Source organism: Mixophyes fleayi, chromosome 7 (genome assembly GCF_038048845.1).
Source record: "Mixophyes fleayi isolate aMixFle1 chromosome 7, aMixFle1.hap1, whole genome shotgun sequence".
In the NCBI taxonomy this organism is placed as follows: Eukaryota; Metazoa; Chordata; class Amphibia; order Anura; family Limnodynastidae; genus Mixophyes; species Mixophyes fleayi.
In genome coordinates, this window is record NC_134408.1 from 72515016 (window position 1) to 72542134 (window position 27119).

The window sequence follows — 27119 nt, forward strand, 5'->3', positions numbered from 1 at the left end:
CTCAAAAGATCAAATACAGTTTAGAGGGGGCAATTTATCTTAATGTGTGCAATTTCACTGATCAAAAACTTAGTTTTAATTTATGAATCCACTATTAAAATTTACTTCAAAAACCCCCCCAAAAAAACCAAAACATTTCTTGCAGGAAGCACCATTTTGTTTTGTATTTATATTGTGGTACATTTGGGAGGTCAGCCCCTTCCAGTGCAAGCACTTATTTTGTAGCACACTGAACTGGTTAGTAGTTTGTCATAAATATCTATATCACATAATCATGCACACACAATTGAACAGAGTTCATCTGTATTTATAAATTCATGATGCACCTCATACTCTTAAAAAGGAAGAAATTTTAAAAAAACAAAAAAAACAAACAGGCTTCGATAAGCATTTTATACATAAAATGTTTATTTTCCTAAATACACATCCCTTTTAAACATTGGGAATGATGTCTGAACCAGAGAACTAAAAAAAAAAAATTGCAGTCTGTAAGACATGATGAAATCACTCAATTTCTTGGCCACTTCTAGTTTGACATCAAAACAGGATTCTCCTAAAAATACATGCTGCAGATTATTTTTGCAGGTGCCCATCTGTACTACTCAGCAATAATTTTACAAAGACAGTAGAGAGCAGAAACAAGACAATATAGAATAGTATCTTTATAAGATGTAATCAAGTTCATAACGAATATAAGTGTTCTTTTCATCATTGTAGATACGAGGATAATGTGCAATGAGAGCATCTTGTGATCCAATGTAGATAGAGTTGTATATTTTCCAGTAAACATCTCTTACTTTTCTGGCAGGGTGGAAAAGGCCCTAAAAAATAAACACACAAATGTCTTATTAGCAATCACATTGTTATTAAACTTGCAACAGATCTAGACTAGGTGGCTGCACTCTGATGGCACCCGAATTGTGTCAATTGTACACTGTAAAACCTATGGCAGCAGACACCCATGTGCTCTGTGTTTTCATTTATAGCTAATTTAACCCTTGCTCTGCCATTAGCAGGCATGAGGGATTAGCAGTGCCTCGTTGAGCTATATCATGTTATTATATTAGCTAATTCTATAAAGAGGATTCCCCACATTTTGGACTGATGACCACTAATGTGTTCCAACTACATTTAAATATTTAGCAGGAAATTTGATCTCTTATTCATCTCATTACTACTGCCATATATCGACCCTTTAAACGCACATTAGCGTTCTTAGTGGAAAGGATGTACTTTCTGGGTTGCATGGTTTCTCCTAGAATAAAAATAATGAGTTGGTTCTTGGGGGCCTTTAAACTGAATTATCTTGAGACTAAAACCCACAAATTATGTGCCAAAAATATACATATCTAAATCAAAACCAACAAATTTCCCAACCAACAAGGATCAATTGCAACAATCATTCACACTTAGACTAGATAATACTATCATAGCAGAATCCACTGCTCTGGTATGCTACCAACAATTTAGTGAAGACAAATTGGGGTACTGTGGTCGAAATAAATAAATAAAATCAATTACATAAAAATCAACTTCTAAAATCCTGTACGAGATCATTCAAACATTCTATCTTTGATCATTTCATTGATGAAATAACTGACCCTTGTTTAGAATCAATTTGATATCTGAAAATACTCCAAAAGTAGTATCTGGTTCGGAGTTCCTAAAATTCTTCAATAGTCATGCTCCATTCAAACTTTGTGGGGTGTGTAATTTTTCTATTGGCTATAAATATATGCAAAATTCAAAAGCGTTTTCACCACACACTCAATGTTCAATCACAAACTCACAAATACTTAAGAGGTTCATATTACAGCAAAAAAAGTACATTATAAGTTACCTGTAAGCAATACTGCAGCATTCGGCATGGTCCAATAGCAACCCTAAGGCCCTCAAGTGCCCCCATAACAGCTTGGATTACATGAGGAGATGTCTCAAATACATTGGGCCATACATAATTTAATAAATGATTTAATGAATCTTCACATCCAAATCCATATACTCCAAGAGACATGTGCTGTACGACGGCACTAGCTGTTTGTCTGTGTACAAGATCTCTGTAAGAAATGTCAATGGGATTTATCGTTACAAAAAAGCCAATTACACTCATAAAAAACCTTGCTACTGCATCACGGAAACCCTTTAATGCATTTTACTTTGACAGAGCTAAAAATGTAGTGTTTACTATAAAGAGAGTAATTACCTATCCATCAAAGCATCCTCAAGCAGGGGTGTTACAGCATATATGTAATCCTTTCCCATTTCTCCAATGTACTCAAAAAGGAATGATAGTGACTTTAATACACCATTCTGGACATTTAGTTCTGGTACTCTGTATTCATTCATGAGAGCTGGAAGGACAGTAAAGGGAGAACATGTTTCTGCCACAATAGCAATTGCCACTGTGGTACACACTCTGTTTTGCCTTTCTTGTACTTTCAGGTTATTAAGAAGTGTAGCAAGCACATCATGTGGCCTAGACAAAAAAGACAAGAAAAACAAATTAAGTTCATACATCCTACTTAATTGCATATAGAAGTTACATTTGACACAATGTTTCTGCTTTAGTGTGACAGGATAGCACTAATCTTTGAAAGTTGGAGTAATGTTCACCAACAGAAAAATATATGGACATAGGACAGCAACAAGTTAACAGTCCCATGCTGCACTTTATCAAACAGAATGGATTTTTCAACAAATCCGTGAAAAAGAGGATTTATGTACTTACGTTAAATCCGTTTCTCTGATTCCGTCTGGGGGACACTGCTTACCATGGGTTGTGGAGGGGAGCTTGGGGAGGTGGCACCTAACTAGTTAACTTTAGTACTGCCTACAGACCCCTCCACTCTACAATCCCCCCGCCTCTTCCTCCTCAGTTATTTAAAAAGCCCCAAGGAGATAGGTCAATCAACCAAGAGCATATAGAGGAATGGCAGAAGGGAGGGATCGCAGTGTCCCCCACTGCTTACCATGGGGACGTTCTAAAGCAGCTCCCTAAGGGTGAGACTACTTTGAAAGCCCCGCTCGTAAAGCATTACGAGCGAAATCTGCATCCGCGGAAGCAAATATATTAAACTGAAAAACCTTTGTAAAGGTGTGGACAGAGGACCAGGTGGCTGCCCTGCAAAGCTAGTCTGCAGAAGCCCCATATATCACTGCCCAAGACACCCCTACCGATCTGGTAGAATGGGCCGTAAGTCTCTCTGGCACCGGGCGGTTAGCCTTATGTAAGCTTGCCTAATGGTAGCCGTAATCCATTTTGCAATGGACTGTTTTGAGGCTGGCTAGCCTCTCTTATTAGCATCATAAAGAACAAACAGGGAAACAGTACGCCTCATTAGAGAAGTTCCTTTGACATAAACGCGGAGAGCCCTAACCACATCTAACTTTTCCATAGACTCTGAATCCGAATGGGAAGTTGGAGAAAAGACCGGAATTACAATTTCCTGTTTCAGATGGAAAGCCGAAACGCTCTAGGAACGAAGGAAGGGAGGGTTTTCAACCGCTCTGTCCTTTGTGAAAAACCAAATATGGTTCCCGGCAAGACAGAGCTTCTAATTCTGAAACCCTACGCGCAGATGCAATAGGCAAAAGAAAGAGGACCTTCCAGGTCAACCACTTCAATCTACCACAAATAATGGCTCAAAGGGAGGCCCTTTAAGCATGTCCAGCACCAGGTTGAGATCTCCCGGTGCTGTAGGCGGAACATAGGGAGACTGAATATGCAAGACTCCCTGAAGGAAACTCCTAATATCTGGCAAATCTGCTAATTTCAGGTGAAAAAAAGACTGAAAGTGCCGATACCAGAACTTCTAGGGAACCTAAACGAAGGCCTGCTTCCAGGCCATCTTGAAGAAAAGCCAATAAACGAGGAAGACGAAAGGAGGACGTGTGACATGTCCTATTTTCGCACCATCTGATATAGGCCTTCCAAATCCGGAGATAGGTGCGAGCAGAGACCAGCTTTCTGGCTCGCATCATAGTGTTCGTCACGCTGGAGGCAAAAAAAACTTCTAGCCATCCAGAGGCTAGCTTAAACAGCCATGCAGTTAAACTGAGCTGAGGTCAATTCTGGTAACGGAAGGGACCCTGCAGAAGAAGGTCGCCTCGAGACGGAAGACGAAAACCCTGTCCTTCCACCAGAGATTATTATGTCCGCGTACCAGACTCGGCTCTGCCATGAGGGAGTTATTAGAATTACTGGCAGACCTCCCTGCCTTACTCATCTGACTACGCGAGGAAGCATGGGGATCGGAGGAAACGGGTATCCCAACCTTAACTCCCATGACATCGTCATGACGTCCACTGCCACCACTAAAGGGTCTCTTGCCCTTGCGCAGAACCTGTGAACCTTTTTTCTGTGTCTGGAGGCCCTGAGATCTATGTCCGGAAGACCCCATCTCTGAACCAGGGACTGGAAAACCTCTGGATGGAGTGACCACTCCCCCTGTTCTGCCCAAAACAAAATTTGAGCTGCAATATTCATTGCAACTGCACTCCTGGTTCCTCCCTGCCTGTTGACATATGCCACGGCTGTGGCATTGTCTGACTGAACTCCGACAGGGTGGCCCTGGAGGAGGGACTGGGCCCACCGGAGGGCCAGTAGAATTGCCTTCAACTCAAACACGTTTATGGATAGGGCTGATTCCTGAACCGACCAAAGTCCCTGGAGCCTGAGGTGCAGGATTACTGCCCCCCAACCTCTTAGGCTGGCGTCCGTCGTGGCTATGATCCAAGACCATGGAGCGAAACACCTGCCCACTGTCTTGTGATCCTGAATCAGCCACCACTGAAGTGAATCTCATCCTGGAGATGGAGAGATTCTCTGGAGATCCAAACTTAGGTGGGATCCTGACCATTTGTCCACAGATCCCACTGAAGACATCAAGAACGGGCTCGACCGAAGGGGATGGTCTCGAAGGAGGCCACCATCTTTCCCAGCAGCCGCATGCACAAGTGCATTGAGGGGCTGGGAGAGGACAAGACCTGAGTAGTAATACTCTGAATAGAACTGATCTTCTCGACAGGCAGGAACATCCTTTGCTGGCTTGTGTCCATAATGAGCCCTAGGAAACCATGCGTTGACATGAAACCATCTTGGATTTCCTTAAGTTTATTAGCCATCTATGGCCCTCGAGAACCGCCAAGGTGAGGGATAAGTGATGACGTAAGCAATTTTCCGTGGAGGATTTGATGAGCAGGTCGTCTGAATAGGGCACGACCAGAACTCCTTGAAGGTGAAGACATGCTGCCATAACTGACCTGATCTTCGCGAAAACCCTCGGTGCCGTTGAGAGGCCGAAGGGAAAGGCCCGAAACAGATAGTGGAAGGATCCCACCGAGAATCTTAGAAGAGACTGATGTTGGATCCAAATGGGAATATGGAGGTATGCATCTTTTATGTCTATGGACGCCATAAACGGATTCTTCTCTAATCCGTTTATCACTGACTTTAGGGATTCCATCCGAAATTTGTCCACCCGTAAGTGCACATTGAGGCCCTTTAAAGTTTAGGATGGGACGAAAGGAGCCGTCCGGCTTCTTGACCAGAAACAGGTTTGAATAAAACCCCTGTCCCTTCTGGTAATCTAGGACCCTGCAGATAACTCTTTGAGAAAGAAGAGAGGCGACACAATCCTGTATCGCCTGCCTTCTTGATGGATCTCGGGGGAGCGGGGTCATGAAGCGATGTGGAACCGGGCCCAGCAGGTCTATCCTGTAACCCTCTGATATAATGCCCCGAATCCAAGAATCTTGGGAGGACGCTGCCCATTGTTCCTGAAACAAAGACAGACGTCCCCCCACTGGCGCCCCTTCCAGGAGAACAGAGGGGTCGTCAGGACACAGGCTTTTCCTGGGTCTTGGAGGCCTGACGTCTAGCTGCAAACGAGGATCTCCCCCTGGCAGAGGAGCATCGAGAATTGGGCTGTCTGCGTCTAAAGGACTGTCCTCTAGGCAAGGAGGTCCCCCGAAAAGGCTGACGAAAGGAGCTGACTTGAGTGTTTCTGCTCCTGCTAGGGAATAACGGCAAGGAAGTACTTTTGCCCCCCGTTGCCTGGGAGATTAGGGTATCCAATTCCGGACCGAACAAACCTGCTGCAGAAAAAGGAATGGTTTCCACTGACTTTTTCGATTCCGCATCTCCTTCCCAGTATTTCAGCCATAACGTTCTTCCTGCTGAAATAGATGCAGCCTGAATAGAAGAGGATACAGCCTCTGTGTTCTGGGCCACCTCATAAAGGTACCCCGATGCCTCCTTCAATGCAAAGTCAGGGGAAGTAAATCAGACTCCTGTAAGGACTCTGCCAGCTGGTCTGCCCATGCTTCCATGGCTCTAGTCACCCAAGCTGAAACAAATGTGGGCCTAAAGGAAGAACCCACAGCCGTAAATATAGATTTCAGCTGGGATTCCACTCTGCGGTCATTGACATCCTGCAGAGATGCAGAACCTGAAGCTGGGAGTAAAGTGTGCTTGGCCAATCGGGTTATTGGAATATCCACTTTTGGAATACTCTCCCAGCGAACGACATCTTCCTCCTGCAATGGTTACAGGGAAGAGAACCTTTTGGGAACAGAGAACCTCTTATCAGGCTGTTTCCAGGCTCCTTCTGCAATATCCTTAAGTTCCACGGAAGGGGAAAAACGGATAGCCTTTCTTTTGGCCTTCTTAAATAAACTTCTGTCTCTAGGAGTAGTATCCTCCGGTTCTGGGAGGTCCAACTCCTGTCTCACTGCTAAAACCAAATTATTAATAAATTGGCTTTTAGAGCTTTCATCCTGTCCCAAAGGTTGAACCTGGTCAGGATCAGAAATAATTTCCCCCTCTTCCTCTGAAAACTCCTCAGAGTCTGAAAGGACCATAAGGGTATTATCAGATCTAGGCCTCCTTTCAGCAGGCGGAATGTTTGGGGATTCAAGCCCTTTATAAATGCTGTAGACCATGCCGGTTCTGTGGGAACAGGGGCTAGGTCTGTATGAGAAGAGGAAGGTCCTGGTATAGAAGTTCCAATAGAACCTGTGGTAACAGGGAGGCCCAACTGAGTACTAGAATTATTAGCCACCGAAGTAGCCACAGTAGATAGCAACTGATTAGATTGAAAAACCATCTGTGCTAGGGAGGAAACCGACTGTGTCAGGGAGGCCACCCAGGCCGGCTCCTCCGTCAGTGGGACTGAAATCTGCTGGGTTTGCGCAGAGAGGACCCCTGCTTCGCATGCAGAGCAGAGCGCCAAAGGGTCCTTCTGGCCACAAGGTAATTTTACATGACATTTTGAACATGTGAAATATTTTGCTATATGGCCCTTTCCCTTAACTGTCATCTTTATAAAGGAAGGCACACCAAACACACAGACTTAATTGTTAAATTTAGCTGAGTAGAGAGATAGAGAGTAATGCACGGAGAGAACAGAGTGAACAACAAGTAACCAACTAATCTTGTCATAAAAGTTGTACTTGCATATATATATATATATATATATATATATATATATATATATATATATATATATATATATATATATATATATATATATATAGTGTTTAAAAAAATGTACAAGTAGGGAGACTATAATGTAAACCCTTACTAGCCCAGTTTGTGCACAGCAAAACAGATTATGCGTTTAAATAAATCAGATACTTAGCCCATAGGCCACAAAGGGGAGAAGTCAAACAGCAGTGTCCTGTGCCTGCTCCCTCAGCTCTGTTCACTCTTTCCGGGCTTCTCTTGGCGCCAGAAGGCTGGGATAGACCATCTCTCTCTGGAAGGAGGGGGGAACTCTATGCTTTAGCTCCCCCCCCTTCAGTAATGCTGTCTCTGCAGCAGAAGATGGCTTGTAAAAAACAAAATTCTTCCTTGTGATGGTGGCAGAGTAGTGGAGACCTCTAAGACTGAGGTCTCCGCAGCGAAAGATACCCGATGCCCCCCTCCTATGTATGAGGGGGGGATCTTGGTATAGCCCCCTTCCTCCTCCCTCCGTAGCACAGACTGATGAAATCCAAGATGGCCGCCGGACATCTTAAGTATCCGATAACCGGCGCTCTATGCCTGTAATGGCAGCGCCGGTTATCGGGGAGGCTGGAGGAGTGACAGCGGTCTGTGAGACCGCTTGTCACTCCTAAATCAGGCACCCATTCTTCCTTTTCCTGTCCCTGTCAGTGAGAGCCACTGGCTCTCATCTGACAGGGGAATGCCTGCGCTGCACAGCTGTGAGTGTGTTCTCTATAGTAGAACACACTCCAGCGTTGCCACCTGAAATAAAAAAGAAAATCAAATAAAAAATAAAAGTTTTAAAATTTACACTAAGTACTAAAAAACGCTGCCCAACTCCTGGGCACCTAAAAAAAACTGAGGAGGAAGAGGCGAGGGAATTTTAGAGGGGAGGGGTCTGTAGGCAGTACTAAAGTTAACTAGTTAGGTGCCAACTCCCCAAGCTCCCCTCCACAACCCATGGTAAGCAGTGTCCCCCAGACTGGATGAAAGAGAAAAGTAATTTTCTCAAAGCTGTTGCTATATCACTTTGGATTTGCTAATCAAACGGAAAAGAGAATTTTTACACTTGGGTTAAATCCATTTCACGGATTATATATGGGGGGACAGTGCTACATTGGGTAAGGATCAGATGACCTTTCTGGTGGAAAAATCAATTGGTTATAATACCTCCCCTCCCCATGATAACCATGCTTTCTTGGGTACTAAAGAAAGTTGAGAGAAGATGTTCCATTAATCCTTGTTGCACTAACATTTTAAGCATGGTGGCTGGAGACTTCCTCCAAGAAACAAAGACTTAGCTCAGCTGCCTTTAACAACTCGGCTATTGAGAAGCTATGATACTTAGAGCCAATGGTCTATTTGAGAAGGTCATCCAGACTATGATCATGGCCAGAAAGCAAGAGACTGCAAAACCTGCACACTGCCTAGTGCACAAGGGACTACACACTTTCTTTAATTGAGCTGGACTCAATTTTTTTTTATAAAAAATTGGCAAATATCCTATAGAGCACTTCATTTACAATTGTCCTATGTTCTGCTAGTAGCGCCAAGGGATCTAAATTTGATCCTCACAGCACTACAGCAAGCATTAGAACATCCTGAAAAGGCACTTTAAAATACAAACTGAGTTAATACACCTTCCCTACTATGCCCCTCCCATCTGGATCCACACAGTTCCATATAACAAAGCCCACTAGAGGGCCAATGAGGCATAAGAACAAACATAATGGTAAACACAAACAGCAGCGCAGTGTCCCACAATGGAGTCAAATAAATGGATTTTATAGTGAGTAAAAAAAAACAAAAAACAGTTTCTCTTTACTACCATTGAGAAACACTGCAAGACACTGGGGACATAAAGCTGTCCTTAAGGAAGGGAATGCTCTGGAACAGCTGTGCGCAACACCTTGCAGTCAAAGCGAACATCCTGAGATGCAAAGCCATGTAACTTGTAGAATTTAAAATAAGTGTGGACAGACGACCACGCTGCAGCACCCGCGAAGCACTAACAGCAGTGGTGGATTGAGTGTTTAAATCCACCAGTACTGGTCTAGCCGCCTGAACATATGCCAAGCAAAAGGTAGACATATCAGCTAGCAACAGATATCTTTATCTTATCTAAGCAAACTAGTCTTGCAAACAAACACCGTATGGTCGACATAGCACCGGAAGGCCTGTACCACATCCAGAAAACACAAGGTCACATCAGAAGTTGTAGACGCAGGACAAGACGCCGGAACAACAGTCTCCTGGTTTAAGCGAGACCGGAAGACCACCTTTAACACAAAGAAAGGTTGAAATACCAGAAAGGAGGGTATTACAGCACACCCAACTCAGGCACCCGTCAAGCAGAGGAAATAGAAAGTAGAACCACCACAAGGGAGAGCAACAGAAATTGAAAGGCTCAAAGAGCTCCCTTTGTAAGAGCCCTGAGCACCAAAGACTCCATTTTCTTTCTTTGTAAATCTGGTAGAGTGTGCCGAAACCTGCAGTTTCAGAAAGGACACAGGCCTTTATCCAAACCGTCCTTCAGGAAATATAGCAGACGGGAAAATTTAAAACAGAAAGTGTGAAAACAGTGACTCACCAAAGGCTGTGAAAGCCTCACATACCAGATAATTTGCAGAGGAAAAATGGTTTCCTTGCCTTAATCATGGTCCTCAAAACCTTGCATGAGAAAACCCAGGCTAGAAGAATCAGGGTTTCAGTAGCTACTCTAAAGCCAGATGATTTAAAAAGAGTGGCAGTAAAGAAAGCAATGAACCAAAACATCTGGACAAACATGCAACTGGTAAGATGGACCTATCCCCATCCCTAGAAAGTCCAAGTATCACATTCTGCACAGCTAATCTGGAGCCACCAAAATGGCAGGAATCTGTTCTATTTTGAGGGACATGAGCAACTGCTGGAGAATGGAAAACAGTGGACACAGGTATTCCAAATTAAACCGCCACAAGATCACCATGGCATCCAAGTACCCAGCTGTTGGATCCCTGGACTTTGTTGCTTACATGACCTTCAGAGTCCCTCTCTGCTGCTCAGTCACAGCATTGTCGGATTGAAAATTTAGGGGCCTTCCGGCCAGAACTCCTTTACCTTTAACTAGCGTCCTGCAAATTGTGCAGAGTTGTAGCACACTGATGGGCAAGGATGACTCCATGGGTAACCATTCCCTTGACTGGAAGGACTAACCCTTGACCAGATTTGCTCTGGTTAACCACCACGTGGGAAAGACACGTAGCTGGCCGCGTGACGATATGCTTGACCAGATGAAGGGTGGATTTGAAAAATTTCTGTAGAAGCTCTCTGGACAAGCCTGGAATGAAACAGTGCAAAGGGCACAGCCTCAAACATGGATACCATGGTCCTCAGGAAGTGTCACTACTCTGGCTGCATGAAACTGCTGTTTTGCCATAAGCGACCTGGTCTTGTGCAGAATGAAAAGAATCTGGTCTTTCAGGAGAAACCACCTTCTAACTGTGTGGTATTTGAGGCCCAGAAACCACATCATCAGATGTGCCAGAAACAAAGACGACCGAGAGTAAGAATCCAGCAGTGTGTTTCCATCAACTGAATCGTTCGCAGAAGGAATTAGACAGCACCTTTAGCAGGTCATTAAAAATTAGGCAAGATAGTGATGCCCTAAAAAAAGCAGGAGAGCTGCCATGACGGCCATTATTTTGGTGAACAACCGCAGTATGGAAGAAACCAAAGGGCAAAGCCCTGAATTGACATTGATGACTCTCCCATATGACATGTAGGTAGGCAACCTTTATGTCCAGCAATGCCGGAAATTCCCTGTGTTCCATGTCTGCAATCATTGAATGCAACAACTCCATCCGGAATCCCAGTAACCGAACTCTTGATGAGTTTTGAGATTTAAGTTCGAACAAAACAAACATTTTGGGACCAGAAAGAGGTTGGAGCAAACCACTTAAACTCGTTCTTGTGGCTGGACCAGAAGTTCCCGAAAAGCCTCCTGGAGCACTAGTCTCCTGAGTCCGCAGGAAGAAAAACCTGTGGTGAAGAATCTATGTAGAGGTAATTTGACCAGGGAAAACTGCTATGAGTCAAAATCCCCCGAACCCAGACAGCCCGTGGTGGGATGACCAGTCATGCAGCAGTTTTGTTTGCTGGCTTGGGAACACCACGTCTACCAGAGCCCCGGCACCTACAGAAGCCCCCCCCCCCCCCCCCTTGAGTACGACAACTGCCCTGGAAGAAGCTGTTCAAAGGGAAGCAAGGACAGAAAAGTGCTCTTGCCACCAGTATGATTTGAACCAGAGTAATACTGTCAAACGGCAAAGACTCTGAGGTATGCTTTGAATCTGCATCAGCCGACCAAGAGTGCAACCACAAAGAACGGCGTGGAAAGTTTGGAGTTAACAGACAATCTAAAAAGATACCTGACCTACAAATCGGAGGCATCCTGAATATTCTCAGCCAAAAGCAAAAAAAAAAAATAAAAAAAATTCAGCTCTAGGCCTTGGTAACCCAGGCTGCAGACATGTTGGGTCTAAAACTTTCCACCGCCACATATATAGAATGAAGTCACTTTTTATCCATAGCATAATCTAAGCAAAACTGCACTGTAATAGAAGTGGTTCTGGGGAGATGGGCTATAGGAGGATGCACTTTGGGTTAACGATCTCATTTAACTGACTCCTAGAATGGCATGGGGTAGAGGAATATAAATTTACCCAGCATCTAGAACTTGTTAGGCTTCTGACTGGACTCAATACATTTACCCCCTGAAACTAATATTTTAGTGTCAATTTCTGCAAATCACCGGATATGAGTGAGTTTGCAGTGAAAATTTAAACCGGCAATGGCTTTAAAGGCAAAACAATGCATTTAAAGCCATTGCAGATTTAAATTTTCACTGCAAACAGGCCGATTTGCTGAAATCGGCATTTAATACATTAACCCCCCCCCCCCCCCCCCCAAGAGTTGGAGAAGGCAGAAAACAGCTTGTTTCTTTTGCCTTTTAAAAAGGAAGAAAAATCAGATGATTCCGCTACATCAAGCTCTGTGGATAATTTAATCCTGGGCGTTATGTTTTGCACTCTGAGGTAGAAGTGTTCTCGGCACTATAGGTGTCTTCCCCCTAAGAGACACCCCCCATCTTCAAGATCAAAATAGGAAAAAGATTTTCCGTTTGTCCTATGGGGGAGGGGGGGGGCTAGGGGTGCGCTAAGGAGGCATTAAAATGAGAAAGAAATCCTTGTCAGACCCTGAGCGGACTCCGGTAGAGATACTACCAAACCTGCCTCAGAGGGGCTTCCAAGGCTAACAGGTGGTACCGGCAGTGAAGGTGGAATGAGAGGAGCGTTTAGAGAATGAAGAGACATTAGCTGAGCTAGTTCTGCGACGGATGTCACAGTGACTTAGCCCAAGTCAGTTCCTTCAGGGATGCTGATGCAGTCACGGGCGCACACTGATCACGGATTTCCTCACGTATTGCACAGAGGGCATCTGGGTCAGACTGTCTACAAGATAATTTGCAACATTATACCTGTAGCAAATGTAATGTCAAAGACTTTCCAGCTGACCCTTTAGTCTTTAAAATCCCTTTCTCAGACATAGTAATAACTGACAAGGATAGTGCTGTAGCCAGACGGCGTGTCTTTAGCGCAGGGTAATGGCTGCTTCTGTGAGGGCATGTCAAAAGTGCCGAGGAGGCCAGCCCCTATTACTGCCCACCAGTAACAGCCTTCTCAGTTCTCCCCCTCACTGACAGCGTACTCACAGATTGCTGCTGTCAGGTTCTGTTAGTCTCCTTTTGTCCCCACTGGAGACAGATTCCACTCTACCCAAGTGGATGCCTAATAAATCCAGCAGCGCTGTTCCCTCCTAACAGTCCTATTGCATGGCTTTCTCCCTGCTGATTTTTAATTTTTTATCTTTTTTTTTTATTTTTCTATAGAAAAACTGCTCGTCGCTAGGGAAATGTCGGCAAGCCAGTCAGGCTGGGAAAGGCAGCCGAATAAGAATCTCTCCCTTAAGCCCTAACAGGGAAAAATTACAGAGAATGTCCTCCCTTGTAGAGAAGACAGTGGCTGCTACAGAATCAGGGGTAAGGGAAGTAGACAGGATGGACTCCCCCAAACAGGGATCCAGAGTAAATTCATCCCTTAGGCTATTCAATCTCTGAGAAATGGTCCAAGCACTGTAAACAGCAAAAATAAAAAAGTATTAATTAAAAAATAAAAAAACAAAAAAAAAAAAAAAAAAGAGTAGGAGCCCAACATAAAATGCAAAACTTCCTAAACACTAAATTAAAATGCCATTCTCCATTTTAGTTCAAGTGACTTTACTCCTAGTCCACCTACTATAACCCCAATATGTCGCAGTTTCCCCCAATTTTAGGAAAGAGAAATAGAATGGGTTATTATTTCACAGGGAAAAAGTAATCATTCCTTTGCATCACTCATACACAACAAAAATATTCACGGGGAAGAGACTGGACATAAGATCCTAGAATTGTATTTATGCATACATTAGTCTTTTCCATCTAGTGATTTTGTTCCAGGGTATTTAATAAAGTTTTAGAATGTACGGTCATGATCTATGCAAGTTTAGAAAAGCACATTCAAGCAAACAAACACTTACCCAATAGCTTTTGCAATGTATCCAAAAGTGTTCACTGTGGCTCTTCGGATAGCCTTCTTGTGAGCTTTTAGCAGCTCTAACAATTCAAAACAAATTCGCATCCATTCTCTTGCGGAAACATATTCTGCACCCCTAAAGAATGAAAGATTGAAAGGTTAACTTTCAAGCACAATAAGAAATTGCACTATTTAACAATGTTTACAAAATATATAAAAAGTATATCTTTGCAGCAACTAGATTCTATTTTCACTTCCTATGATATATTATCGTAGATTAGTAGGGCGCCACACTGTGCTCTGCAAGGATGTACAGTAGGGAAAATAGGATATACATAAAACAAGGACATAAAAAGGCAGACAAAATAAATGCAGACATGAGAACAAAGGGTATGGAGGACCCTGCTCATTAGAGCGTACATTCTAAGTGGAAGAGGGCACAGCTGAAAGAAGAGCAAGTGTGGCTTAGAGTGGACATTGGGACAGAGACGATCTAAGAGCAGGAGGGAGAGTATTTTGATATGAGATTTCAGATGTATGAAGTGTTGAAGGCTTTGTGGGTAAGTGAGTAATTTGAATTGGATTCTGGATGACACAGGATGAGCTCCCCCGAAAGGGCTGGCAAAACGAAATGAACCTGGGTACCCGAGATTTTGTTACATTTACTGGAAGGAACGTGCTTTTCCCCCCAGTCGCCTATGAAAGAATATTATCCAGCTCAGGCCCAAAGAGTACCGTTCCTGAATATGGAAGGGCCTCAAGGGAACGTTTAGACTCTGCATCAGCTTCCCAGGATCTAAGCCAGAGGGTCCGTCTCACTACCAGACGCAGCGGAAGACATTGAGGCTGCATTCTGAGCCGCCTATAAATAGCCTGATGGTTCTTTGAAGGTGCAGAGCAAGAGGAAGGTCAGAATCCTGAAGTCCTGTCGCTAGCTGGTCAGCACATGACTCCATGGTCCTGGCAACCCATTCCAAAGATAACATAGGTCTAAAAGAAGCTCCTGTAGCTACATAGATGGATTTTAAAAATCCTTCCACTTTTCTGTCAGTAGCGTCCTGATGGGAAGCGAAGCCCGGGACTGGGAAAGTGGTGTGATGCGCCAATCGTGCCACTGGAGTGTCCACCCTTAGAAGACGTTAACCGTTGGGAACAGGTACCGGCTGCGACGAACAGACTTCCGCAATTTCCCATAACTCAGAAGGGGGAAAACAGACTACGCCTTTTAATTTATTTTTTTTAAAAGGCCCTGATCCGTAGCGGTAGGCTCATCTAGGTATAAGAGGTCTAAGGTTCTTCTAACTGCTAGGACCAGATCCTCAATGCCCTGATTTCCGTGAGAATCAAGATGCATCACGTGAGGACCGTCTGTCTCGTAAGGGATTTTTCCATCTTCTTCAGATATCTCTGAATCTGATATCAAAAGAAGAGGATGATCATCTTACATTTGACTCTGGACTGAAGATCTCGGAGTCTAAAAACCTGTTCAGTCTATCAATTCCCCTAACCAAGGAAGTTGACCAAGTAGGCTTCCCCAACGGGGGCCCTTTGGGAAGCAATAGAAGATGAAGGGCCAGCGGATTCTAAGTCTGCACAGTCATTGACCGGTTGGTGGGAGTACAGCTGAATTTGTAGCACTGTAGTCTCTGCCAGACGGAGAAGCTGCACCAGGGTGCCCATTGACTGTGCCAGCGATAAAGCCCACACCGGTTCTTCCGTTAACAGCAAAATACTACTCTAGACCTGCGCCCCCGGGTACTGCCTCACAATCTACGCAGAGCGCCCCCGGGTCCTGCTGTACATTTGGCAATTTTACCTTTCATTTTAATAAAGCAAAGTATTTTGCTTTTGGGGCTTTTCCTTTACCAGACATTATAAAGGGAACAGCAATCAGGGACACAGAGTTTAGCAATTATACAATATGTGACAGACCCGGGCCTTTTATTGGGAATATTGTGCCTACCCAGTCGGTCATCAGTGGGCCAAATGAACAACCGTGGACCACTAATTAAATGCGCCCAGTGGCCAGATCTGTTACTGCTGTGGTGTCCGGAGAGGGAGGGGGGAGGCAGGACGTGTGAAACAGCTGTGGACACTGACAAAAAAAAAAAAAAAAGTGGAAGGGGTTAAAAAGAGGTTCAGTACCTTATCTAAAATAAGGAGGTGGACTCTACCCGTTTGTTAACTATTGTTCCAGCAACTCTTCAACACAATCTGATTGGCAACATCACCGCAGGTGGGAGACCACTGATATCATGCTCTACTTCCACCCCTGTTACCACCCAAACTGTTCACACCACCAATCACAAGATGACAATGAGCAGGGGGTTGATACCCAGGGCCCCACCAAGCTGGTGGAGAATTGGCAGAGCGGCTAGGATCAGCAAGATACAGAACCACCTTGTGGATCAGAACCCCTGCCCCACTTGGATTGTCAGCTGTGGATATTATTACCAGAAGTTGGGCCTGCTAGGACTCTGTGCTGGGAGATAACCTGCTGCAGACTTTGTTGGGGAGTTTTTACTTGCACTGGTGATTTTCTGACACTTGCTATATTTGGTGGGGGAACAAGTTTCTCCTTGGGGAGCAATGTTGTATTTTACTAAGTGTGTGTACTTTCTTTAATAAAAGGATTATCTCTTTCCTGTCTCCTTACCTGCGTGACCTGTGAACCTAGAGGACTGGGGTATCTAGTGAGCTCTGGTTCCAATCCCGGTGTCCTCACGCAAAAGAAAAAAAAGAAAAAAAATTGGAAAAGATACTCTTATCTCTGACTGTCAAAAGATGTATCTTACTATATGTTGTATGCTGTGGTATTGTGCCCCAGTCAAACTGAGATGCAGTGATTCCCTCTTGAATGTGCTGCTTTCCAAACAAGGCAATATCATATCAATACTGTATAACAGAATGTATATTCGTAAGCATATAGTGGTACTTAGCCTTTCTAGACTAGTAGAAATCTGCAGCAGGAAAGGAGTCTCGGTCAGCAGTGAAGCAAAAACTGGGGAGTATACCGTGTACTTTTCCCGGGCAGATTTTGGCACCTTAGGAGATACCATCCCACTCTCTTCTGTGGGAATGGCTCTAACATCCAGCTCCACTCCTCAGTACTTCAGTCGTCTCTCTTAACCCCCAAATGTGCGCCACTTCTATAATACAAGTGCGCCATCGGGTCTTGCTGCCATACATTAAAAACTTAATCAAATAATTACCTAAAACTTGGTAGTGGCCATAAGATGGTGGCCGCCATTGCTTTGAATTGCGGCACTCTATACCTGAAGGTAGCGCCAGTCATCGGCGCTACCTTCGGATATAGAGTGCTGCGATATCTCCCAACTGGACACCTCCGTTCTTCCAGGGGTAAGAGACCTTCAGTCTCTTACCCCTGGAAGTCCACTTTTCAGACATAATGCATATTAGGAAAGCTGTCCCAAACTTCGTTTAGAATTACATTTGGCACATGTGTAATACAGCACAGACGTAGCAGAGGGTCCCTTATTTTTGGACATCCATTTCTAGACATCGTTGGAATTGCAAATCAACAAATCACAATATCAAAGAATATAATAAATTTGATATAAAATAAATATATATAAAATCTGAAAATTGAGAATCATACTCACCGTTAATTTCCTTTCCTTGACATACTCCATGGCAGCCCTTACAGTGGGTTAATCCCCTAATCAGCTAGTGTAGACAGGAAAGATTTTGCCTCACCTGGGCCCTATTTAAGGCAGCCCCTCCTCCTCTTCCTCAGTGTTTTTTGTAACTTCCCAAGCCGTCCTTTAACATAAGTTTCAGAACAAGGGTGGGAAAATATAGGGCTGCCATGGAGTATGTCAAGGAATGGAAATTAACGGTGAGTATTGTTGAAGTCGTATAATTGGATGAACGAAAGTATATTTGGTTTAATATTGGTTTGCCGTGCGTATTGCGAAGCGTACGCCACGTGTTACGTGACATGGTGTGTTCGCACGGTAAAATACGCATGCACACACTCGCATTACAACAGTTAGTTATTTATATAATTTCATATTGGTTCTGTTACACTGTAATTCAGGAGCAGATAGTATTTGGTTTATTATTAGAATATATATATATATATATATATATATATATATATATATATATATATATATATATATATATATATATATATAGTGATTATATGTACATTGTAGTGTTATTAAAGGTTTAGGTTATAGGAAAGGTGTCATGCCTGATATCATATTGAAGCGCTAGTCATCAGCAGCTGTCCGGTGCAGTCGGTGAAGAGATCGCACATGGCATACTTTAGTTATTGATATTAGAGAGTAAACCTTTGTATGATGCTGGCTATGAAAGGAGCAGACCCCCCTGGAGAGAGGACCCCCACCTTTGGATTCCTTAGATTGAATCAACCTATTACCTGTCTGGCCTGGACCCACCCAACGTCTGGACCTATAGAAACAATCTACGTCATCTCTATTGTTCAAGTGTAACACTGTACTGTATATAAATCATTGCTGCACACACCCTGGACCTCAGTCAACGCTAACACAGTATTCTAACAGATATACTGTCCACTGGGTCCCGTGGGTGTGCAGCGTGCGCAAGCGATTGCATTGGTATGTAACTTTGGCTGTGCTGTACTGTACTGTATTATAATATAATAATGTATTGAATTGTTGACTATTTACATCTACTAAAAATAAATAACTTTGTGCTTTGGAAACACATACAATTGATTGGGCAATGCTTATTTTAAAACGATAGAATTACTTTAATAGTATAATTCTCAATTTTCCTTTCCCTACTCCATGGCATCCCTTACAAATGGGATATACCAAAGCAGTACAATAATCGTGAGGGCAATAAAACCAAACACCCTAATATGGTGAAACAGAAAATTTATTCACAGCGCTTGCTGGAGAATCTTTAGATAATGAAACGTCAAGAAGATAATGCTTAGAAAAAGTGTGCATCGACGACCATCCGGCTGCCTTACAGATGTTGGTTGCCGATGCATGGGTTCTATGTGTCCAGGAGGTTGCTACCGTCCTAGTTGAATGCGCCTTCACTATCCTAGGTACTTCACGCCCTTTTCCCCTGTAGGTCTGTGCAATCACTTCTCTGATCCACCTTGACAATGTGGGTTTGGATGGGGCATGTCCTTTGCAAGGACCTTCAGGAAGTACAAATAGTTGCTTTGTCTTCCTAAGATTTTTTTGTCTTGATAATGTAAGTAGATATAGCTCTCACCACATCTAGAGTATGGAGACGTGTTTCATCACTATTAGTGGGATGAGGGTAGAGAGATGGCAGAATCAATTCTTGATTGATGTGGAAGGAAGATACAACCTTGGGTAGATAATCCCGATTCAACCTCAAAATTACTTCATCTTCATAGATATTCAGGAAGGGTTCTTCACACCATAACGCATGTTTGTCCCCTATTCGACGAGCCGAAGTGATTTCCACCAGAAAGAGCACCTTCAGAGTGAGCCACCTGAGAGATATGTCTTGCAAAGGTTCAAAGGGATACGCTGTTAAGGCGTCCAAGACAACATTAAGGTCCCAAGGAGCAAAGAATGGTTTCAGTCTCGGTTGTAACCTCTTCAGTGCTTGAAAAAACTGGAAGACGAGACCTTGAGATGACAGCTTGATATCAAGAAGAATGCTAAGAGAGCAGGATACTTGCACCTTTAATGTAGCGGGTGCTAGTCCTTTAACAAAACCATCTTTGAGAAACTAACACATCCGGCACACATGGGATCCTTTGCCGTGTCCCCTGCCCAACAAATTAATCTTTTCCAAATTCTGTAATAAATTAGAGGAATTTTTCCTGGCCTGAATTAGTATGTCTTACCTCATCTGAAACACTTTTGGATTTCAGTAATTGCTGCTCAGTCTCCACGCCATGAAACCGAGGGAGTCTGGATTTGGATGCAGAACCAGACCCTGATGTATGAGGTCTGGTCTGACAGGCAGCAGCCATGGATGTTCCAGCAACATCCTCCGCGTCACTGCGAACCAAGTCATCCCTCAGGTATTTTCCAGAATACCTGAGATATAACTGGAAAGGGAAGAAACATGTACCCCAGTTTGAAGTTCCACTGCATTGACAGGGCATCTATTCCTAGAGCCCTGCTGTCTCTGTGATGGGAGTAGAAGAGGGGTACCTTGGCATTGTTTCCTGTGGCCATCAGGTCTATTTTTGGTGTTCCAAACCTGTGTCGTACGAGTTGAAAGACCTCTTCGTGCAACTCCCATTCTCCTGGGTGGACTTGGTGTCTGCTCAAATAGTCCGCCACTATGTTGTCTTTGCCTGCCACGTGGAGGGCTGAGAGAGACTTCAGGTTTGTTTCTGACCATGCCATTAGTGTGGTTATAAGGACTTTGGTGAATGTTCTTGAAGACGTGGAAAGGCCAAACGGAAGGCAAGTAAACGGGAAGTGTCGTTTTTTTAATGCAAAATCTCAGGAATTGCTCGTGATGGGAAGTGATTGGGATATGAAAATATGCATCCTTTAAGTCTATTGTCGTCAGAAAATCTCCTGTTTCTACTGCTTTGAATATAGAGTTGAAAGATTTCATCCAGAAAGGTTTTGCTCGCACTTAGCAGTTGAGAGCCAGTAAATCTAGAACTGTCCTGAAGGCACCTGATTGTTTCCAGACGAGGAACAGTCTGGAATAGAAACCCACATTTTCCTGACCTGATGGTAATGGTACAATAGCTTTTGTTTTCATCAGGCCTCTTAGTCTTTCCTCCAATGCTTGCCATTAAAGGGAAGATGAGACATCTTGACTGAATAAATTTGTTCCCTACTGGGTAGGTATGGAATTCTATAGCATATCCCTTGGTGACCATCTCCTGGACCCATTTGTCTTGTGTTGTCTGAACCCAAACTTTTGCAAAGCGTGATATCCTGCCGCCCACTGGAGTTAGTGGAGACTGGATCTGCAGATAGTCCTTGTTTCCCCCTTTTGGTGTGAAGGGCCGAAAGGACTGTCTTGCCATATTATCCTGTTGTCTAGAATATTGTCTCCCTGGCCCATAGGCACGGGCTCCCTTAAACTGTTGCTTTGGAGAATAAGAAAGGAAACATCTCACCTTTCTGTTAGCATTGCCACTTGCTAGCCTCTGCAGTAGGTTGTCCAGTTTTTCACCAAACAAGAAATTGCCTTCATATGGAAGCGTTGAGACGGCTTTTAGATTGATCTGCCGCCCACGGACGTAGCCAAAGCGCCCTTCTTGCTACAACTGCCGAGGTCATGCTCCTGGAGGAGAATACAACTGTATCCAACGAGGCTTCACACAAGAAATCAATGCTCTTTTGCATAATCTCTAAGGATTTAAGAAGATACAGATATTGAGGATAAGATAAATAGATTGTATGTAGAGTACTGGCCCACAACCTCAGGGCTCTAGCTACCGAAGACATGGCTACCCCAGATTTTAGCATTATGACCGAGGAGATGTGTTATTTCCTGATGGAAGTTTCCATTCTCCTATCCATGGCATCTTTCAATGGACCCCCATCATGCCACGGTAGAGTGGTCCTTGAGGATAAGCCTGCTATGGCTGAATCCACCTTAGGCACTGACCACCATTTCAGCATATCCTCATCCTGAAAAGGGTACATGCGATTCAGTCTCCCCATGTTAGGATGACTTCTGTCCAAGGCTTGACATTCTTTAGTGATCAAGTTTTTAACCACATTATGTGTATGGAACACTCTAGACTTTATTTGGTGCTCCGAAAACAATGCATCCTAAGGTTTGATCGGGACTGAAGGCTCCTCAATACCTAATGATTTGTTAATATGCTTTAGTATAACGTTTACAGTATCCAAATTAAACATCCTGGGATCCTCTTTCACCTCAGCCTCACAATCTGACTCCGAATCCCATTCCTGAGGAGAACTGCATTTTTCAGACGACGGCCCTGGCCTTATTTCCTCCATATCTTCAGCTATATGAAACCTGTCCCTCCCTGGTCTGGGGCCTGAAAGTCCTGCATCGCTTTAACCATCCATGAAAAGAACGGTTTGAATTATTCAGGGGGGCCAGGCTATTCAACTGTTACAGGGGTGCAAGACACATAATGGATCAGTACAATCCTTCGGGTAATCGGCCATCACAAGCGGAACACACGATTTTTGACTTTACAGTACCTCTGTGGAACTTGTGCAGGGAAAAAGGATATGTAAACAATAGAAAAAAGAGGGACTAACTAGCCTATCCTAAAAGTAGACAAAAAAAACCCTTACTAAGGGCTTACCTTGGGGTGTCCTTTAGCTTTTTTTTTTTGGGGGGGGGGGGGGGGGGGTGGGGTAGGGGGGGGCTCCTGGTCCATAGTGCACTGTGGGAAACAACTACCAGATCCTGCAGCACACAATCACCTTCAGCAGAACAATGAGCCTCATATAATGGGCTTCAGTTGCTCGCAACTTCCAAGTGTGCATGCCTGCTGGTGGTCTTAGCTGAACTCAAGAGGCAGACCCATCCCGGCACTTGTCCCGCTGGTACTGGCATACCAACAGCCAGCTCAGAGGAAAGCCAGAAAAACCTCCAGATAAGCCCTCACGGATAAAATAAAAAATGTGGGGGGGGGGGGGGGGGGGACGGACGACGACATGCCAGAAGGACCGTCTGGCTGGGAAATGAGGCTGTTTCAGCTTCACTTCCGCCAAACTAGAGATTGTGTCCTCGGCCGTCTATATGACCGTCTTATGTGCAAAGTCAATTATATTATGTGCCTCTATTGCTTGTTTCTAGGGGAAGGACAGGCTGGCAGCAATGGTGCGAGAGGCGAGAGCTGTAAAGGCTGCTGCTCCCTCCTCCGCAGGGACCCAGAGTGAAGGAGACAGACAGGCTATACACTCCTCGGTCTTGAGAACGATCCCCGTGCTGCACCTGTAAATGAAAATAAAAACGTGAAAAACTTAAAAACACACAAGTATAGGCGGGAGCCTATACCTGCGTGACCTATCTCCTAGGCACTTAGAAAAAAGCGGAGGTCTGAGCTGGAGAGGAGGGGCATAGTATGGGAAGAGTGTGGGGAACAAACAAGTTTGATAAGTGCCTAGACTCCTAGTCCCACATACTATACCCCAATGTCTTGCAGTGTCCCCCAATGGTAGGAAAGAGAAATAAGTTTTGGGTGAGAAATTGTTACAGATTTCTTGCGATCATTTGACAGACATGGTAATTCTTACTTAGGAATTTAGTGAAAGTATAACTTACTTTATGCAAGAACAAAGCAAAAGGAAGAGTAAACAGTTTACAGAACAATGGGCCCTCTCTTTGTACCCTTTCCTCAGTGATTGGCTGGTGTGTGGAATGAGTTTAAGGAGGCCACACACTTGCAAGTAGTACTGTTTGGCTTGAACATCAGGTTTAATTACCTATTTGAACACGCATAAGCTACCTACTATTGTAACTGTGGCCTGTCAGTTTAGTTAGAAAATGGACATTTATAGAAAGATATCAAAGGGAACCTTCTGAGTAATCTGATCAATTTCAGAGCCATACACTACTGTATCTCCCAGTGTACCAACCATTTACTCCATTTGTCCCTCCTACTGTTAGACCCACCGACAATTTGATTAAGTTTAAGTTCTAAATTTAAAAAGCACTTTAGATGGTTTAAAGCAGGGTTGCCCAGCCCGCCTGTAAATGTGGCCCAGCGGTTGTGGCAAGGGGGCCGCGCTGTTAATGAAAAAAATATCCGGAAAAAAAAAAGAAGAAAAAAAAAAAAAAAAAGAGAGACTACTTACCTTGCGGTCACGTCAGCTGGCGCTCTGACTTACTCCCTGGTCTCCTCCTCCGTGCGGTGCTCGCAGTGAATGTCGGGGGTGACGTCATCACACCCGACATCCATTGCAGCACAGAGGAGTCACCCGCGCAATCAGCAGCAGTGAAAGATTATCCAGTATCTTATTGTTGTTACTCTGAATTTGGACTTTCTGCACCATGCAATTATGAACTAGCTGTGTTCTCTGTATATATCCAATATAAATATTAAGATGATTGTATTTTTAATATTTTAAACCATTTTAAATGTGCAGTGCTGAGTAGGGTGAAATTATCACCCACTGTTCCCCTCATCGGAGGCTGCTCCATGAGCCATTTTTCCCGCCACCCTATCTTTAAATCACTGTAGATTTCTATTAGTCCTCCTGATGCTACCTATATCGGTGACCATTTCAAACTGGTCAATAAAAAAAATGATTCATGGGTGCTGAAAGAGAGGGAAAAAAAGTTTTTGGCATTTAATTCCCCGAACCCCACTAAGGGACAAATGCAGGTAAGTTAAATTGTAGCTGGTAATGGGACTACTGCTTTAATCATGATTCTGCAACAGGTTTCCTAACTCTTACTAACTTCATTTCCAAGTAAGTTTAATATGTTAACTATGTTTTCTATGTTTTTTTGGATGATCCGCTATCGTTAGTGTTAGTGTATTTTATGTGCAGCCCAAACCAACTCGTCGTTTTCCAATGTGGCCCAGGGAAGCTAAAAGGTTGGACAGCCCTGGTTTAAAGCAAGTTGTTTTGTAATAATGAGTCTAGGGTATACAACAAATCATTGAGAATAAAAACAAACCACTATCCCAGTTGTAAATAAGATATCAATAACAAAATGGGAGTTTGCAAAATGGGTATTTTTAAAGAATGACCAATGCAACAGTTGACCAAGTCAAGAGATCATTCTCTTTAAAATTTATGCAAAAATAAATTTGTCGACCATATTTATAATTATATATTTATTTAAGGAACAATTTGCAAATAAACAAACATACCTATCAGCAATACGTCCAACCAAGTCAATGCAGTTCTCTTGCACCTTCTCATGCCTGTTTTTCAAAATAGGTGTAAGTCTTGGCAGCAAATCTTTTATTGGAGGAGTCATTTTGTGCATACCTATCAACGAAATTTGCATGAATGAAGCTGCTAAATATACAAAGAAACATATTCCAACAAACACACACTCACTCAGAGGACACTTTACTAGGTACACCTTTCTAGAAGTGGGTAGGACTCCCACTATGCCCCCAGAAGGACTTGAGGTCTTTGTGACATGCATTCAAACAAGGAGCTTGAACTATTCCTTAGAGATTCTGGTCCATGTTGACATGACTGTTGCAGATTTGTTGGCTGCACATTGAGGCAGCAATCTCCTGCCATGTACCAAAGGTGCACTATTGGATTGAGATCTGATGACACTGGTGTACACTGAACTCATTTTCAGGTTTGCGGAACTAGCTTGAGAGGACGTGTGCTTGTGACATGGCATGTTATCCTGCTGGAAATAGCCATTAGAAGATGGGTTGACTGTGGCCATAAAAGGGTGCACAAGGTCAACAACAGTACTCAGGTAGGCTGTGACATTTAAACAATGATCATTATCCTTTATTTATAGGGCGCCAGAAGATTTCCGTAGCGCTGTACAGAAGCCATGGACCATACAGGGAAAACAGTACAGGACAATAAACAAATACTAGGACTCCAAAAGCTCCAAACATAGCTAATAAAGTTAAATTGGAGCAGAAGAATAGGTAGAGAGACAGGAGAGAAGAGGTCCCTGCTCATAAGAGCTTACATTCTAAAGGGATGGCAAACAGACAGGAGGCATGAAGGGAGTCAGAGGACGGGATCAAGCGCAAGAGGAGTGAGTAGCAGAACAGGGGAAGAGAGGTGTGAGGAGATCAAGCATGGAGAGGGATGTTAGGTGGATGGCTGGTAGGCTTTCAGGAAAAGATGAGTTTTGTGTGCCCGTTTTAAAAGGTGTACAAATTAGGGGACAGTCGGACAGAGCGTGGGATGTTGTTCCAGTGGAGGGGGCAGCCCAAGAAAAATCTTGAATTGTGAAGTGGGATGAGGTGATCAGGGTAGAGGAGAGGCGGTTATTAGCCGATCGCAGGGAACGGGAGGGAGTGTGAATGGAGAAGATTGGAGATGTATGGGCCAGTGGAGTGGTCCTTGTAGGTGAGGGTATTAAAATGTAGAAAAGGGAATGTAACCGCACTAGGTCTTAAAACCAAATATCCTGACACTGTTTATAATATATCATATATGATTCAGTATATTCAGAATATAAGCAAAATAGCTGGGTGGTGCACTCTATAACCTAGGATATAATAGAGAACAAAAAAAAAAAAAAAAAAAAAGGTAAGAGGTAATAACACGGGGCACTCCAGGATAATTGGCAATAAAGAGAAAGGAGATCTAATATATGAATTTTATTGGTATATATTAAAAATAAATATTCCTAACAAACAGAAAAGCTATGCGAAATATAAAAAACAAGACAAGGACAGTGAGATTTCAAAGACACACTGAGCCAACATGCATTTCGCTTAATTAGCCTTTTCAACCATCTACTCTAAGGTGACAGTGATTGACGTCTAGATGGTACAAACAGAAAACAAGAGTCTGAAATAAATCCCGCCCCTAAAGTAATGGGATTGGTTGAGAAGTATGAATGGAGAAAAAAAATCTAAGTGAGAAACATACCAAATTAACTACAAAAGTGCAATGTTCGGTGCCAACAATCATTTGTGGAGATGGATTGCAGGTACACTCCATCATCTACTATAGATCCTTAGATCTATAAATATAGATTATAACAGAATGAAATTATATATAGCGATTTATGGAGACATAACCTATTTAATAACTATTAGGAGGCGAGAATATCACTAAAGTGTAACTTTAGAAACAAAAAACAAACGAGAAGAGTATTATAAATTTTTTAACAAATGGGATTTTTATACTTACGTCAAATCCGTTTCTTAGTCCATTGGGGGACACCGGGGTATAGAGTAGGGACAGGGCGAACTGGCACTTTAGACTTCTGTTTAACTAAGCCCTAGCCCCTCCTCCTGTCCAGCCTCAGTTTATGTTTAACCAAGCCCACAGAAAGCGGAGATAGAGAGAAACCGGAAGAGAATAAAATTAACAACCAACAACATTCTCTTACCAACAAGACAAGGGTGGGCGCCCGGTGTCCCCCAAATGGACTAAGAGAAACGGATT

The 27119-nt window shown here is 43.5% G+C and overlaps 1 protein-coding gene across 2 annotated transcripts in view; it reads right to left on the minus strand.

The window, feature by feature from the left end:
* Positions 1-386: 386 nt before the first annotated feature.
* The window catches only part of SF3B1 (splicing factor 3b subunit 1), a 112229-nt gene continuing 85496 nt past the window's right edge, over positions 387-27119 (minus strand). For both annotated transcript variants that reach the window (XM_075179974.1, XM_075179975.1), the window contains 5 exons: positions 24884-25004; positions 14102-14233; positions 2204-2476; positions 1841-2057; positions 387-821 (listed from right to left, as the gene is read on the minus strand). In XM_075179974.1, coding sequence (XP_075036075.1) covers positions 663-821; positions 1841-2057; positions 2204-2476; positions 14102-14233; positions 24884-25004 — 902 coding nt within the window. In that variant the 3' untranslated portion in view covers positions 387-662. The remainder of the gene's footprint in view (positions 822-1840; positions 2058-2203; positions 2477-14101; positions 14234-24883; positions 25005-27119) is intronic.